The 15,461-nt window shown below is 43.8% G+C and overlaps 1 protein-coding gene across 2 annotated transcripts in view; it reads left to right on the top strand.

The window, feature by feature from the left end:
- Positions 1-9,117: 9,117 nt before the first annotated feature.
- The window catches only part of SLC4A4 (solute carrier family 4 member 4), a 282,065-nt gene continuing 275,721 nt past the window's right edge, over positions 9,118-15,461 (top strand). The window contains exon 1 of one of the 2 annotated variants that reach the window (XM_081095570.1): positions 9,118-9,873. In XM_081095570.1, the coding sequence (XP_080951696.1) occupies positions 9,696-9,873 (178 nt within the window). In that variant the 5' untranslated portion in view covers positions 9,118-9,695. The remainder of the gene's footprint in view (positions 9,874-15,461) is intronic. The other variant, XM_081095571.1, reaches the window with a different exon arrangement.

The raw sequence follows: 15,461 nt of genomic DNA, 5'->3' as shown, positions 1-15,461 counted from the left end.
GCAGGAGCTAAGTATAGAAAGTTCATGACAAGCTTTAAGTTCTATGTTGAGTAGTTTGGACTTCCTCTTCAATACAATGAAGAGCCATTGCATGACCTTTAAAAGGAGAATGATACCAAATTGTGTTTTATAAATGGATGGATTTAGGGGGACCTGGTTTCAGAGCCAGGGAGACCAGTTTGAAACCATTGGTTGGGAGCCATCTCATACTCACTTCTAAGCCTGGACATGCTAGAGTATTGCTTGGCTAATAGCTGCCTTGCAGGCTGGGTTCCCAGTTGTAGATAGTCCTTTACCCCACTGTTAACCTGTGGCTTGTCGGCCCTGCTCTGTGCTCTGCCTTCTTCATTCTGCTGCTGGTTTGGTCTGGCTCTTGGCTGAAGGCTGGCGGTGTGAGAAGGAAGGGAGACAGGATGGACCCGCCTCCTGCTGCCCTTCTGGCTTCTCACGTGGAGCCCCCTGCCCCCAACCTTTTCAGCTCTTGCGTCAACCCTTTCTTAGGACCTTTCTGATTTTCACGCAGAGCCTTTGAAGAAGGACAATCGACAGTGAAAAGAGTTTAGAAGGGATCCTCCTTTTCCTGTCCCTAACAGTAAAAACTCAGGGAAAACTTTCAATGGGTAAAGTGTTGAATTGACCTAGGAATGAAACTGCTGTGTTCTTCAGTGGACCTCTGGTCAGAAGCAGCACATGGTGGCCATAGAAGCACATGGATTGGCCCCTTAAAAAAATTAAAGAGTGTGTGACTGTGGGTGTTGGCTGTCGGGATTGTTCCGAGAGGGTCATGCAAGCCATTTCCTTTTCAGCACTTAACCCTCTCCAGCAATTTCTCCTTTCACCTGTCACCTCCCATGAGCCTCTACACCTTTCCTTGCTCCAGAGCCTCTGCCTCCATCCTGTACCAGTTCTCTCCTTGTCCTTTGTTGTTGAGCCTGTTCCAGCCTTTCAGAGCTCAGCCAGCAGACTGCGGATAGAGGGGAGGAGACCTTGCCCCAACATGGAGAGGATGGGAGAGAGGGGTGGGGTCCTGTGGCCTTGAGGGCCAGTTGATCACTCATCTCCCCAGCTGACTCTGCCATGCATTTGCTCATGGAGGCAAAATTGTGGCCTTCAGGTCTGTAGGACTTTTAATCTTTTTTGTACTCTCTGGGCCCCTAGGGACCTTAGGTTTAGATTCAACTGAACTAAATTGAATTTATTTACTGAAGGAATTTACTCAATACCCTAAGTCACTTAGGAAGTGTTTCAGGCCCAGTTTAAAGGATACTGAATGAGAAGGTAACTCACATTCCCAAGGTTGCACAGCTTCTAAAGGGCATACCTGGTACTGGCCCCCAGCCTCACCTGATTCTGCATATGTGGAGATGGGTGAGCTTCCCCACCTGACCATCATGTTAATGTTTCCAGGGGGAAATTAAAAGTCAGATTTGCAAATGGGCTGTTTTTTTAAATTGAAAATTTTATTGACATAATTGTAGACTCACACGCATGTTTGAGAGACAATAGAGTTTGCTTGTACACTGCCAGTTTTCCTCAGTGTTAATGTTTCCTAAACCTTTAGTGCAATATCATAACCAGGATATTGATACCGATATAGCCATAAACCTACTCAGATTTCCTCAATTTTACTTGTACTCATTTCTGTGTTTAAGTTCTGTACAATTTTATCACCTGTGTAGATTTATGTATCCATCACCAGAGGTAAGCTACTGAACAGAGCCAACTCTGCAAAGGCCTCTTTTGTTGTCCTGGTATAACCACAAATATTCCCCCGCCCGCCAGTTTCCACCCTGGGGCCAACACTAATCTATCTTTCATACCTAGAGTGTTGTGATATGTTATATAAATGGAATCATATAGTGTATAACCTCTTGGCGTTTGCTTTTTCCATTCAGCACAATCCCCAGAGAGTCATTCAATTGGTTTTGTATGTCATGGTTTGTTCCTTTTTGTTGCCAACTATGGTCTGGATGTATCATAGTTCGTTTAACCATTCACCTGTTGAAAGACACCTGGACTAATTCTGGGTTTTAGCTATTATAAGCAAAGCTGCTGTAAACATTCATGTACAGCTTTTTTAAAAAAAAATATTTTTATTGATTTCAGAGAGGAAGGGAGACGGAGAGAGAGAAACATCAATGGTGAGAGAGAATCATTGATCGGCTGCCTCTTCCATGCCCCCTACTGGGGATTGAGCCTGCAACACAGGCATGTGCCCTTGACCGGAATTGAACCCGGGACTCTTCAGTCCACAGACTGACTCTCTATCCACTGAGCCAAACCAGCTAGGGCTCATGTACAGCTTTTTGTTTAAACCTAAGTTTTCATTTCTCTGGGAGAAGCGCCCATGGGTACAAATGAACTTCTAATGCAGTTCATAAACCCAGAATTATGTTTGGTGTGATCCTGCTCTGGATTATGTTCTCACCTTTTATCCAGTCGGCAGTTAGATTTCATGTGGGGCCGTCACCCAGTTCTTCTTGGCCTGGGGCCCGTGTAAATTTCCAGACCGATTAGGGCACTCCCCAACCCCACGTTGCTTTGTTGCCGGCTGACCTCTGGGAGTCACCTCTGCCATTCATCATACTTGTTAGGTTTGTCTCCCTGATGTCTCTTTTCCTATCTATGTCCAGAGCTCCAGCAGCCTCGACGGTTCCACCAACAACCACGTTCTTTCCCCTTCTTTGCTGTGGAAGGATGGGCTCTCTCGCCTGTGAAGTTGGGAAGGGAATAGTTGTTGCTTTTCCTCTGTCCCTGCCCTCTGCTTCCCTGTAGTGAACACATGTTGCCAAAAGATGGCAGTGTGCTTTGCAGCCACTGAGCTCGCTCAGCTCTGTCGCCCGTGGTTTGGAGAACTGATACTATTCTTTCTGTGAGTGTTGAAAACGTGGACAGCAGATTTTCCAGAACAACAAAGGCACCAAGAAATTGCTGTGTGATTTAAAAATTTTGAAAGAAAACATCACATTTACAAATGATTTGTAAGGAAACTGGCTCCCCACTTCTTTGAAGTGATTTGAATAGGGACTAGAATTCAGAGATGTGTGTATAATTCTAGATGTCAATGCGAGTGTTGCACTCTATGTAGCTCTTGAAAAAGACCTGTGGAAAATGCTGATTTTTGCCTCCCATCTGTTCTGAGAACAGCCAAGTAGCGGGACAGCCAGCTTTCGAGCTCTGAGACCTGAGACGCACACCTCTTAGTCCTTCAGTGAAGGCCCTTATGCACATGGTAAATATAATTTTCAAGGCAGCAATGGTTAATGGTAATAAACTCTTCACTTCCTAGTATTGGTCCACTCTCTGGCGTGCGTCACTTCAGTGTGTGTGTGGGCATGTGTGTAAAGAACTGTTTAAACATTTGCTATGCACAGGAAAGCTGTTGTAAAGTGAGAGATTATGGGGTTTGCTGGATATCATAAACAGAGCAAGCTAGTGAGGATAAAGTGGGATGAGTTTAAATATGAGGTTAACTAATAAACATTAAGCTGTGTGCATGGAAAAACCCAGCAGTGTCCAGTCAGGTATGGACATGTTAAAAACTGGAGCTCTTTTGCTCCCTAGGGTGCCATCCTCTGGTGCCCTTTTTGGAAGCAGCCAGAAAGCCCTGCTGTTCATGTGACCCACGTGCAGCCTGGTTAAGTGGAGAATGAACGAGGTGTGGAGGAGAGGGGGCCAGCTCTGGGACTGGGGCTCTATGGGCCAGTGTGCGGAGGTTGCAGGGCCTGCTTTCTGCTTCCCCCGGGCTAGGAGCTGCCTCTGCAGCTCATAATATAGCTGCATGCCTGGGGTGACAAGGGAACGGGCTCCACCGTCAGCAGCAGCCTTTTTGCTATTGCATCCTTTGGCAAAGGCCTTCGATTAGCAAGATGATTGCTCTGTATAAAGTTATAACCCTGAAACCAGTTGCTGTTACTATAGAGACGAGGGAAATGCTGCCGTGGGAGGCCTAACAGAGGAGGGGTGGGAGAAGGGCGGGAGGAGGGCAAGTGAGGCGAATCCAGAGGCTTGCACACCCAAAGACTTTCACCCTTTGGCAGCTCTGTGCCGGGGTAGGCTTGCATCTGCAACTGTGTGCTGGCGGCCGGCCACTTGCTGACTGGCTGAGTGGCAGCTGCTAGCTCTGTGTGGACTAGCCGGTGAGCACGTTGGCAGTTGGCGAGGGCTCTGGGGGCGGGAACCCACAGGGGTGGAATGTCGATGGGTGCCCGAGGCTCCATGGCTGACAGTTTTGCACAAATGTTTCTTGGGTTAGGCTTAAGTCACTCTTCCAAGCCTGCTCAGTGCTTAGGACTGGCCGGTGAAAGCCTGTCCGTTTGGCAGCAGATTTGACATGTGTTAGGGTTAAATCATGCGAGTGTCCCAGAATAAGGGGGAATAAGAGAAACCCCACGTTGGCTGTGGACCTCTGAGGAAGGGCCCCCCTGCTCCTCTCCGGGCTCCGTGGAAGGAAGGCAGCCCCCGAATGGCTTTTGTCCTGCCTGGTCTGACCCTTATCCCCGTGATGCTGGTGAGAAGCTTCCAGATCTATTCTGAACTGTGCCTCATGCTGGCGATGCGAGCCACCGGGAGCCGTTTAGAAGCCGCTCTTTCCTTTCTTTGTTTTTAGCAAATGCAGCTTGTGTGAAAGGAACATTTTAAGAGTGGATTTGAGGGCCTGATTAGGGACTAGATGAGTGAATTTCTTCCCACTGATAGAGGGGAAAACTGATTCGGTCAGATGGTCATTTTAAAAGATATCCCTGTTCTGCTAATAATAGCACGCAACTGCTGAGAGGGCTTCCAGAGGGGTGGGGGTGGGGAGGGGCGTGTGACAGAAACCCAAATAACTGACATTTGTGCTGCAAAGATGAAGAAAGCCGTCAATTCCCTGTGCTCCGTGCAGGAGCCCAGATGTGCCGGGCTGGACCGGCTCCCGTGGAGGAGAGGGCTGCTCTGGGGAAGGCTGCTGTGGGCGTGCAGATTTTATATTTTCAGTTTGCAGCTCTCATTCTCTTTCGCTCCCTACAGGGAGGAGGCTGCTCGCAGACGCTCTGCATTGTCCGTCAGGAAGGACTAGGTTTCTAATTACTTGCTATGTATAGTCTTGGAGGGAATGCGAAATATGCATCAGAGGGCCAAGGAATGCACCAACCATTATTCTCACTCTAACTCAGCTGGAGCTCAGGGACACGGTTTCCTTCGGCTGGATGGTCTCAGCCTGGGAACAGGGCTCTGGGCATGAACGTGTCTACAGTCATTACAGTGGCTACAGTGTCTCCTTCAGTGGCTACCGGTGCCCTTCCTTTACTTCTGCTCCGCTTGTTAGTTGCATGCGATTTTGGGAAGGGCTTGAGTGCAGAGGCTAAACATTTAGGGAATATGTAGGAAGTAAATAGGACCCGTTTGATTAATGGTGAGGCGCAGAAATGATGTTCTGTAGGAAATGGCGGTGGAGTCTGTAGGTTGGTAGGACTGGAAAGGGTTAGTTCTGAGAAGAACTGTGGGCGAAACTCTTGGTTTTCCAAAGGGGAAACAGTTCTATTAATGTCCATGCAGTAAGTAGTACAGGGCTCTGGGATTTATGGGACTTCTGAGGTCTTTTAAGAAAATTTCCCCATTAAGCTGTCATCCTTATCCATGTTGTCAAACGCTGTGTTACTGGTCGGGTCTTGCCCTTTGGACCGACTGCCCTGGGTCGCTAGGGGAGAAGGCAGATGTGATCACACTGGAGCCCTGTCTGTCTTGCTCCTCGTTGTATCTCTAGTGCCTGTTCGTGTGCCTGGCACCTACCAGGTCCTCAGTAAATATTTACTGAATAGATGAGTGGAGGAGGGCAGGAAAGAGAAAAGGGAATGAGTGACTGCTGTCTGTGTGTCTAGCACCGGGTATGGTATGTTTCAAGTGCTTAGGCCATCGTCACCAACAACCTCCAGAGTGCCAAATCCCATGTTTCCTTCTCTGTCTCCACCTTTCTCAGCCTCCCAGTAGCATACTCTCCTCTCTGTCAACTTCCTTGACATCACTCTTTCCTGGTTTCCCTCTTACCTCACTCACGGCTTTTGTTCCTCTGCTCTGCTTGTAAATGCTGGCATGCTCGGCACTTGGTCTCAGGTCTACGCCTCTGTTTCCACATTTTCTTCCTGGATGATCTCATCTAGTAATGGCTTCAGAGACCAGCTTTCTTCATTGATTTTCCAGTTTTTATCTCCAGCCTCAGGCTCCCGTGCTACAGTTTTAGACATCTAATTGTGTACCGGATAGTTCCTTTTTCATATATATAGTATGCATCTCAACCGTAAACTGGACAGAAAAGGACTCTTGATTCCTTCCCCCAACCCCGTTCCTCCCACAGCCTTCCCTGGACTCCTGAGATAGTTTCCTAGTTTCTTCCGTCTCCTGATGATTTATATTTCCCACAGGAGCCAGAGTGAGCCTTTAAAAATGATAAAACAGTTCCATCTTAAAACTCTTAGGTATAGTTAATAATACTGTATTGCATATTTGAAAGTTGCCCAAAGAGTAGCTCTTAAAAGTTCTCATCCCAAGAAATAAAGTTTTGTAACTCTATATGCTAACTAGACTTATCATGGTGTGATCATTTCACAGTACTGTGGTCTCCCCTTATCCAGGTTTCTACTTTCCATGGTTTCAGTTACCCATGGGGTTTGAAAATATTAAATGAAAAATTCCAGAAATCAATGATTGATAAGTTTTAAATTGGGTGCTGTTCTGAGTAGTGTGATCAGATCTCGTGCTGTCTTGCTCTGTCCCACTCTGGACGTGAGTCTTCTTCTGTCCAGCCTGTCCACGCTCTCCATGCATGAGTCACCTAGTAGCCATCTCAGCCATCAGGTAGCACGGAATCGCAGTGCTTGTGTTCAGGTTACCCTTATTTCACTTAATAATGGCCCCAAAGCACAAGGGTGGTGATGCTGGCAATTTGGATAGGCCAAAGAAAAGTGCTTCCTTTAAGTGAAAAAGTAAAAGTTCTTGGCTTAATGAGGAAAGGAAAAAATGTAGTAAGCTGAGCTCAGCCAGAGTGGCTCAGTGGTTGAATGTCACCCTATGAAGCAGGAGGTAATGGTTTGATTCCTGGTTAGGGCACATGCTCCCGGTGGGGGTTGGATGGTGGGGTGCAGGAGGCAGCTGATGGATGATTTTCTCTCATCATTGATGTTTCTATCTCTCTCTCCCTCTCCCTTCCTCTCTGAAATCAATAAAAATATATTTTAAAAAATGTAGTATGCTGAAGTTGCTAAGATCTACAGTAAGAATGAATTGTCTATCTGTGAAATGGCCTAATTTATAAATTAAACTTTATCATAGGTATGTATGTCTAGGAAAAAACATATATATAGGATTCAGTAGCATCGGTTTCAGACATTCATCGGGGGTCTTGGAACACGTCCATCTCAGATAAGGAGTGGCTACAGTATATGCAAATATCAAATCACCTTGTACATCTAAAACTAATATTATGTTATATGTCAGTTATACCTCAGTAGATCAGAATAAAAACACACACAACTCTTCAGTGGATCCCAGAACACCTCTGATGCTGACTGACCACCATGTGGCCTGCATGGCCCGGATTCCTCCTGTCTCTTTCCCCAGCTTCCCAGACCTCATTTCCATTCCTGGAACATGCTAAACTTGTTCCCACCTTAGGGACTTGCACTTGCTGTTCCCTTTGCTTGGAATGCTTTGCCCCCAGATCTTCAAATGCCTGGTTCCTTCGTATCATTTTCTTCTCTGCTCAAATGTCATGTCCTCAGAAACCTCATCTGAACCACCTTATACCAGGCAGCCCACTGTCTCCTTGTATTTCTTACAAAGCACTTAATGCTGCCCAAGGTGACCTTGTTTATCTATTTATTACTCTGTTTCTCAGGAATTGTCTGTCTTATTCGCAGATGCATTCCCCTCCCTCTGGAGAGTGCCAGGACATAGCAATTGCTGGAGAGTAAATCAGTGCATCATCCATTCTTCATGGGAAAGGCTCAGAGAGGGCTGGCAAAAGACTTGGCTTCTCAAGTCTTCAAGGCATTGTTTTTCTACTATAATTCTGGTGGCTGATCCATATCCCATTTGAATTTAATTTTATATTTTTAGTTTTCATACAGAGAAGGAACTAGATATTTACCAGGATGAATTATTGCATGCATGCCCCCTATCCCTGAAAGACAATATTCTGCAAGTGTCTGAAGGTAATGAGTTTCTTAATGGCATTGTCCGCCAACAAATGTTAGGGTAAAAAGGAATCAGGAAGGAAGAAAGGAATTAAACATGTACTAGGTGCGAGGCACAAAACTGAGTACTTTCACATTTGTTACCCAATTTGAATCTCAAAGCCGTCCTGCACGGTCGATATTAGTATCCCAGTTTTATAGATGGAAACATGGAGGCTCACAAAGTTAATACTTTGCTCCAGGTGATGCAAATATCAAGTGTTAGACTGAGATTTTTAAAGCCCAGGTCTACCTGACACCAACCTTCTGACATTTTTTGCTAAGACGGTTGTTTGCAAGATGGATATGCTCCTAAAATAAAGAGGAGGAAAAATGCGAATTCAGTGCATATCCACAGATATTATAACAAGTATCTGAAGCACAAGAATAAGTTCTACAGGCAATATGGAAAACAGACCTACAATACTCCATGCCCGGACGTTGAGTAGATGGATGAATAGAATGCGGCGTAAACATTTGGTCCTCTGGCGGCGCTCATGTATGGTGTGACATAGAGCAGCTGTCCCCAGAGAAAGTTCTTTGTTTCTAGACCAGGCCGACACAGCAGCATTTGAGCAATTGGGGATTTCTTTATGCTTTCACTATAAATAGAGTGCGTGGAATTCTGTATGTCAAAGTAAATGCAGTGAAAACGAGCCCCAGAATAAGGAAGTAAACCGTAACTCATTCCATAAACGAGAGACATGTTTGGCACCGAGAGGCCGTAAAAACACTGTCATTACTTGGATGGATCCTGAGGTCTTATTTAGCATGTGAAATTGCAGAGAGGATCCTATTATGTAAGGTGACAGGAGGACAGCATAATGTGGCTACAAAATGAAGAACTTTGTGCCCTTCATGGAAGAGTTAACAGGACAGATACACAGAGAGAGGCGTGTGATAAGAATGTGGAGCATAAATGAATGGGTGGCATATATGTGTGACTGTCGCCGAAGCCGCGTTGCTGGATAATCCTCAGATGTCAGATTTCCGTAAGGCCAACATGTGACTCAAAGCTTGCCACTCCACAGAGCATACTGGGCTGTGCTGGTATTAAGAGGCTGGCTGGAAGCTAGGCTCTCACTGTGCACTAGCCTACCTCCCTGTCGCTATCTGTGTGTGGGTGGGTGTGCATGTGTGTGTGTGAGGGCATACATTTTTATGCAGTGGGTGTTTAAAGAGCTCAGCACTGAAGCTGGATTTCCACAAACGATCATCAACGAGCACTCCAGATATACCAAACTTCCTCTCTTGGTATTTTTTTCTTTCTTTTTTTTTTTTTTTCCAAATGCAAATCCCGAAGGGGAGCACCCCCACCACCCAGCCTGCGGGATTGAGATGATTTTCTTTCACCTGTCCATGTGGGTGCCCTCTCAAGGTTAGAGCGGAAGCTATGTGGGACCGGAGTATTCTCTACCACCAGAGGAGAGGAGCTGCGTGAAGAAGTGGCAGTCACCAGACGAAGAGTGACGGTGCCCCGTTAACATGAACAACAGCTTGCAGGTCAACCTGCCCAGAAGCTGGGCTGCTTCGAGTGGCTCCCTCCAGGAGAAGTCTGAGCATTCTTTTTTTCTTTTTTATTACTATAGGATGGAGGATGAAGCTGTCCTGGACAGAGGGGCTTCTTTCCTTAAGCATGTGTGTGATGAAGAAGAAGTAGAAGGTGAGCTCTATGGGTCCAGGGAAGTATATATGCATATACGTATGTCTTTGTAGAGAGTAGCATTTGTCCATTCCGTGTATCTTATATTTTTGAAGTTAAAAACCTAAGCTTTTCTATGAGTTTCATTAATCTCCCCATTTTGCTTCGACACAGAAAGTAATTTTAAGAACTTCATTGGACCATCAGAATCTGAGTCAGTGTAGTCCTGCATGGTTTAAAAAAAGGGGTGGGAGTGGGGGTCTTACTTTGAAGCAGGTGCCTCTTTGTAAAAAAGAATTTTTTTTTGCCAGAACATATGAACCACCTTCCAGTGACTAATTTAAGGAAGCTGCTAGATTTATATAAATGTGTTTGGTTGAATCTTCTCCTGTTCTTTCATATAGCTTGCAGGGTAGAGAAACAGATGTTAGAGAAAGAGACATACCATTGTGGCCAGGAAGAGGGGTATAAGCTGAGGATGTAAAGAGTGGTAATCATGGATAAGTCTCAGTTAGGAAAAGATGGACAAGCATGTTTTACTTAAAAAAACCCCAGGACCTCTTTTGCTAAGGTTCCCCAGTCCTGTTAAAAACCAAATAAAAGTTAAATTTTAGCTCATATTATGATGCTTTTAGTGTGTCTCTCGCTTGACTTTTCAATAATGTGGAATAATGCTATTGATTTGATAGCGAGAAAGCAGGACTTAATATTTGTTCAAGTAATTATGTGAAGGCATCACAGATATGCAAGGTGTCATGAATATTTATAATGAGGTTTAAAAAATAATCGGTACTCATAAAATTAAATGAAACTTGCAGGTGAACCATGTCATAAAATATGCCTGTTAAAATCACCCGAGAGACAACTTATATGTGTTTGGAAACTCTAGTTTGATTAGTGCCATTTGGTAAACATTTAATGTATACCAAAAACTTGGACTGGAGGGGTGGTGGGGTTAGGAAAGAGAGGGTGGTGTTATGTGTTCTGGAGTGATTCTCCAATCAGACTCATCCCAGGCAAGTGATGCTTCTGTGCCACCTGGAGTCGTTTGAAAAAAGTGACCATGGTGTTTTTTCTCACATTTCCTTAGTAAGTTTCTTCTGACCATGCAGTGTTGGAGGGTAGGTTCCCCCCTCCACCTTGCTACTTCCTGCAGTTATACTCTCGAGACTAGTAAGAATTTGATACCTAAGTTTCTTAGGAAAAAGGAAACTACAGTATTTTCTTTCATATTGTTTTATGGGTTCCTTGCACTTTTACAACATGACTGTGGGAAAATGTCAAGTTCATGGAAGCAAAATAGTAAAACTTTTGTCTTAAGATTCTTACAAACCGTGATGTTAAGTCTCCATTGTCACTGTCCCAGGGTCAAAGAGGATATAAGAATATTAAACTTATAGCATTGTATGTAAGAAATATTGTAGGATTGAAAGAATATTCTATAGTCTCAGGTCAATTAAAGTAGAAAAATCAGTGAGGAAGCTTGGGAATGAGATGTGTGAGTGTATGTGTGTGTGTGTGTGTGTGTGTGCGTGTGCGTGCGTGTGAGTGTGTGTGTTTTCCTAGAGAATAATGTTCTAGCTAAGTTCACAGCAGATGTAAATCACTTTCTTGAGTGTGTTAGTTCTGTGGGATTGACAGCACCCTATTGCAATTGGGTATTGTACATGGGTTTCGTAAGGCTTTGACCAAGAAGCTTATTTCCTGAAGTATTTCCTTTGATTTTCAGGCACAAAATTAAGACAACAATTTAATGGATAGCATACAAATCAGTAGCCAGGTTTCTCTAAGGAGAAACAAAAAAGACAACAAAAGCTGATAGAAACATCTATAAAATGGTTTGGCTTTGTGGTGATTAAACTTGCCACATGGGTTTTGTGTATTTTCCTGTTCTGAGACATCTGTTTGAATGATTATCATTCATGTTGGTTGGAGCCTGAGTTGATTATATTTCTTTCAAGGCGTGTTTAGCCAGTTGCCTGTGGTTGAGTCCTCAGGGCCTACTGGATGGTTGTCAGTGGTATCATTATTTGGTGGCGAACACCCAACAGTACAGGCTCTTGTACAGTACTTAGAACTTCAATAGAAACGATTAGTTTCTAATTCCGTGCCCACCCAATGGACCCTCCCATTTTCTCACCTGGCTCCATCTGATGGGGGTGGGAGCACTTACGTTTTATAGTGACTCTAGGTGACAGTATAAAGAAGTTGCAGTGGACATGGGTGTGATGGCTTATCTATGCGGTTGAGCATGAAGTGGTTGAACATGAAGAAACAGATGACTTGACTGCCAAGACCTCTAATGAGAATTCTTTTGTATCTTGAGTGGGAATGTACTCCTCAAGGACATAAATCCGCCTCATATTTTTAATTGCACCAAGAAGGGTGTATTTGAAGGAAAGCAAGCTATTATCTCAGAACATAAGTAGCTGAGTTCTGGTACATTTATGGCAGAAGGAATCACTCCAGTTTTAAGGATGAGAAATTCAAAGGTTAAAGGAATTGGAACACCTTACATTTCTATTATCAAACAAAAAAAATTTTTTTAATGCAAGCAGTTATTTCTCTTGCTTCTAGGGTACACATGACTGTTGCATGTTGCAGCACACTTGGCAAAAGTAAACAACATAAAACTTTGTCTTTTAAAGTAATTTGCACAAATAAGACGTACTTCCATTAAGTGATTATTAGGGTGACAGAGGTCCAGTAGCTCTAGTTACTTTGAAATGTTCATGCTTTTAAAATTCTTCTTAGACCCTCAAATTTGGGGGCATTGGATTGAGCTCAGTCTGATGCAGAAGAGCCCAGTGTGCTCTCGTACTTTCATCTACTGCTGTAGTTCTGAGGAGGGGAGGGAGACGGGGACCTCAGCCCCGCCCTCAGTTCACCTGGTTCAACTTTACTCTCCGTGGGTGGCATGACACTTAATCCACCATCTGAAAACTAACAGAATACCATCAACTGCAGAACTCACTCAGAACAGTGAGTCAGAAGAGGAGTCATCTTCTGTTTAAATAATGAATTCATCTGTGTGGGATATATTTTAAAGACCTAAACCTCATTTTCACATAATTTGCCTTGTGCTTTTGTGTTAGTAGTGTAAAGACATACTCTTTAAAAAGGTAACCAAGTGTCAATTTTTAATCTTTAAAATAAAGAGAAGCTTTGTTTTCACTCACTGATAAGTGAAATAAGTCACAGAAAAAGTTCAGAATCATATGATTTCACTCATATGTGGGATATAAAACTGAAAGCAACACATGAACAGACAAGAAAAACCAACAAAAACTCATCAACACAGACGTCAGTATGGTGCCTACCAGAAGGAAGGGGGAATAGGGATGTGGTAAAGGGTAAGAGTCAAGTATATGGTGATGGAAGATTAGTTGACTTTGGGTGTTGGACACACAACGCAATATGAAGATTATATCATAGACGTGTACACAGAAAACCTATGCAGTCTTATTAACCAATGTCATCCCAATAAATTTAATAAAAAGAAAAAATACAAAAAAATAAAGCGAAGCTTTAACATCTGTTCTTTCATTGGTTATGTTACACTGTGTATGGTTTTGTGGAGTTAACATTTTTGGCTCAGAGTGGCTGCTGTGGATAAACTCTTTTAAAAAGTTTAACGTTTAAGATAATCATATTTTTTTCTGTACCAAAGGCTCCATCTCCAGTCCAGGTACTTTCATCAGAATTGGCCTGTAGATGACAAACTGATGTTACCAGATGACCCAGAAATGCCGGCTGTGAGAACTGCAGTTTGTTTTCATTTCAAACGCACACAGAGAGGGGGAATTGGCAGGTTTTGTGGAGTGAACCCAAGTTGAGATAGGAAGAAAGAGCCCCAGGTATCTGTTTCCAGAGGGATATCTTATACATGTTTTATCCCTAAGAAAGTCAGCCAGCATTTTGGATCTGTATGATGTAAACAGATTACTTAATAATCTCATATTTCGCAATAGGGGAAAAGAGCAAACTCCACCTTATCCTTTGAGATAAGGCCTTGGCCCTGCAGTGCTAGGTACCTTCCCAAGCAAGCTGTGGCACTCTGACGTTATGGGGAGGGTCCTTTTCTTAACCTCAAGTCTAACCAGCAACTCAGGAAGTGTAAAGTACAGCAAGACAATATTGGCTGAAATGTGTCTCCACTTCTGCAGTCCGATGGGTGCTCTCAAAGCTATTCTGATACATTGTGGTGGCTTTCCTCTCCCATTCAGAACTAAGGCCAGGAGGAAGTGAGCTCTCATCTCTCCAAAAGGAAGAAGAATTAATGCAGAGTCCCATGTCTGCGGATGGACATTAAGAGAATGTTGTTGGAAATGCATGGAATTTTACCGGAGAATTATTTTTAGGGAAGTAAAAGTAAAAAAAAGTAGGACACTGGAGCAGAATAAACATTTACCAAATATTTGTTAAAAGAAAGAGTGAATAAATGAATGCGTAATATAAACTAAAGAAAAGCATATGTAGAATTACTTTACAGAGTACTCTACAATCTTTGTTTAGATTTTTAGTGAGAAATTTGGTTCTCAGTAGTCTTAGTCAAATAAGATGATATAGTTTCTAGTGAGCCTATCCTTGCTGTTACTCTCGTTTAATTTTGCAAAGATGATTGACATTTATGTCATTTATATACTTATTCTGATAAGGCGAAGAAGCCTCTAAAACACCTCTCTGCCTGATTTTTCTTTTCCTGCTTCAGCTCTGTCTTTTGAAGAGAGAGACAAAATGATGAAATGGTAGCTTTTGTCTTTTTGGAAGTCGGGATCTCAACATTTTACAGACATGAAATCATAATGACTTAAACCTATTTTTCACTAGAGGATATGAGGATGATGTATTTATGTGTATTGGAGGAGGTAGTATTCTGAAGAAAAAGTGGGGCCTAGCAGACATTTGTTAATAATTACAGTGGTAAAACATGGAACTGCTGAGCAGGGGTGAATGGAAGCCTATCGGATGGGAAGGGAGGGGCCGGGTTGGGGCTGGGCTATTCTGAGCGCTGGATATAAGTGTCCGGTTGCGTTGTGCTGACCTCTTCGCTGCTGGCCACTCTCATTTCTCAGAAACAGTGTGTGCAAAGGAAACACTTGGGCAAATATTGCCGAAGGAAAAGCCTGCTTGAAAGAAACAATGTGCCCACACATTGGAGAACTTTAAAGAAATGTGCGAGGCGTGTAAGGGTTGATACTTGAATCTAGGTTTCGCAGAGCAAGTTGAGTCCATACAGTGCCCTGTTTCTTTCTCCTGGTGGCCCCCGCTGAAAGCCCGTCAGCGGTCCTCAGGCAGGCAGCACTGAGCTTGGAGCTGCCTGACGCCTCCTGCTGCGTCAGGGAGATTAAACACTTGTCCACAGGTTTCTTAAGGTTCAAGGAAATCTGATGATAATGCCACGGTTTTTTGAAGCTGGAATCAAACACCCGTTCCCAGGGTTTTCCAACTGCAGAGAATTCCCTGGGAGGACAGTATGGGCTAAGGACCTCTTGAAGCCACTTTCTGCCCTACATGTCCATGGCAATAGCCATAAAAACTGAACTTGGCACTTGCGTTGTGTTTAGTAAGGATTTAGAAATTCTGAAATGATACACTTGCAGCAATTT

This window comes from Myotis nattereri, assembly GCF_964212035.1.
Source record: "Myotis nattereri genome assembly, chromosome: 1".
NCBI classification, from domain to species: Eukaryota; Metazoa; Chordata; class Mammalia; order Chiroptera; family Vespertilionidae; genus Myotis; species Myotis nattereri.
The sequence above is the reverse complement of the archived record's forward strand: the minus strand, read 5'-3'. Positions and strand labels throughout refer to the sequence as shown.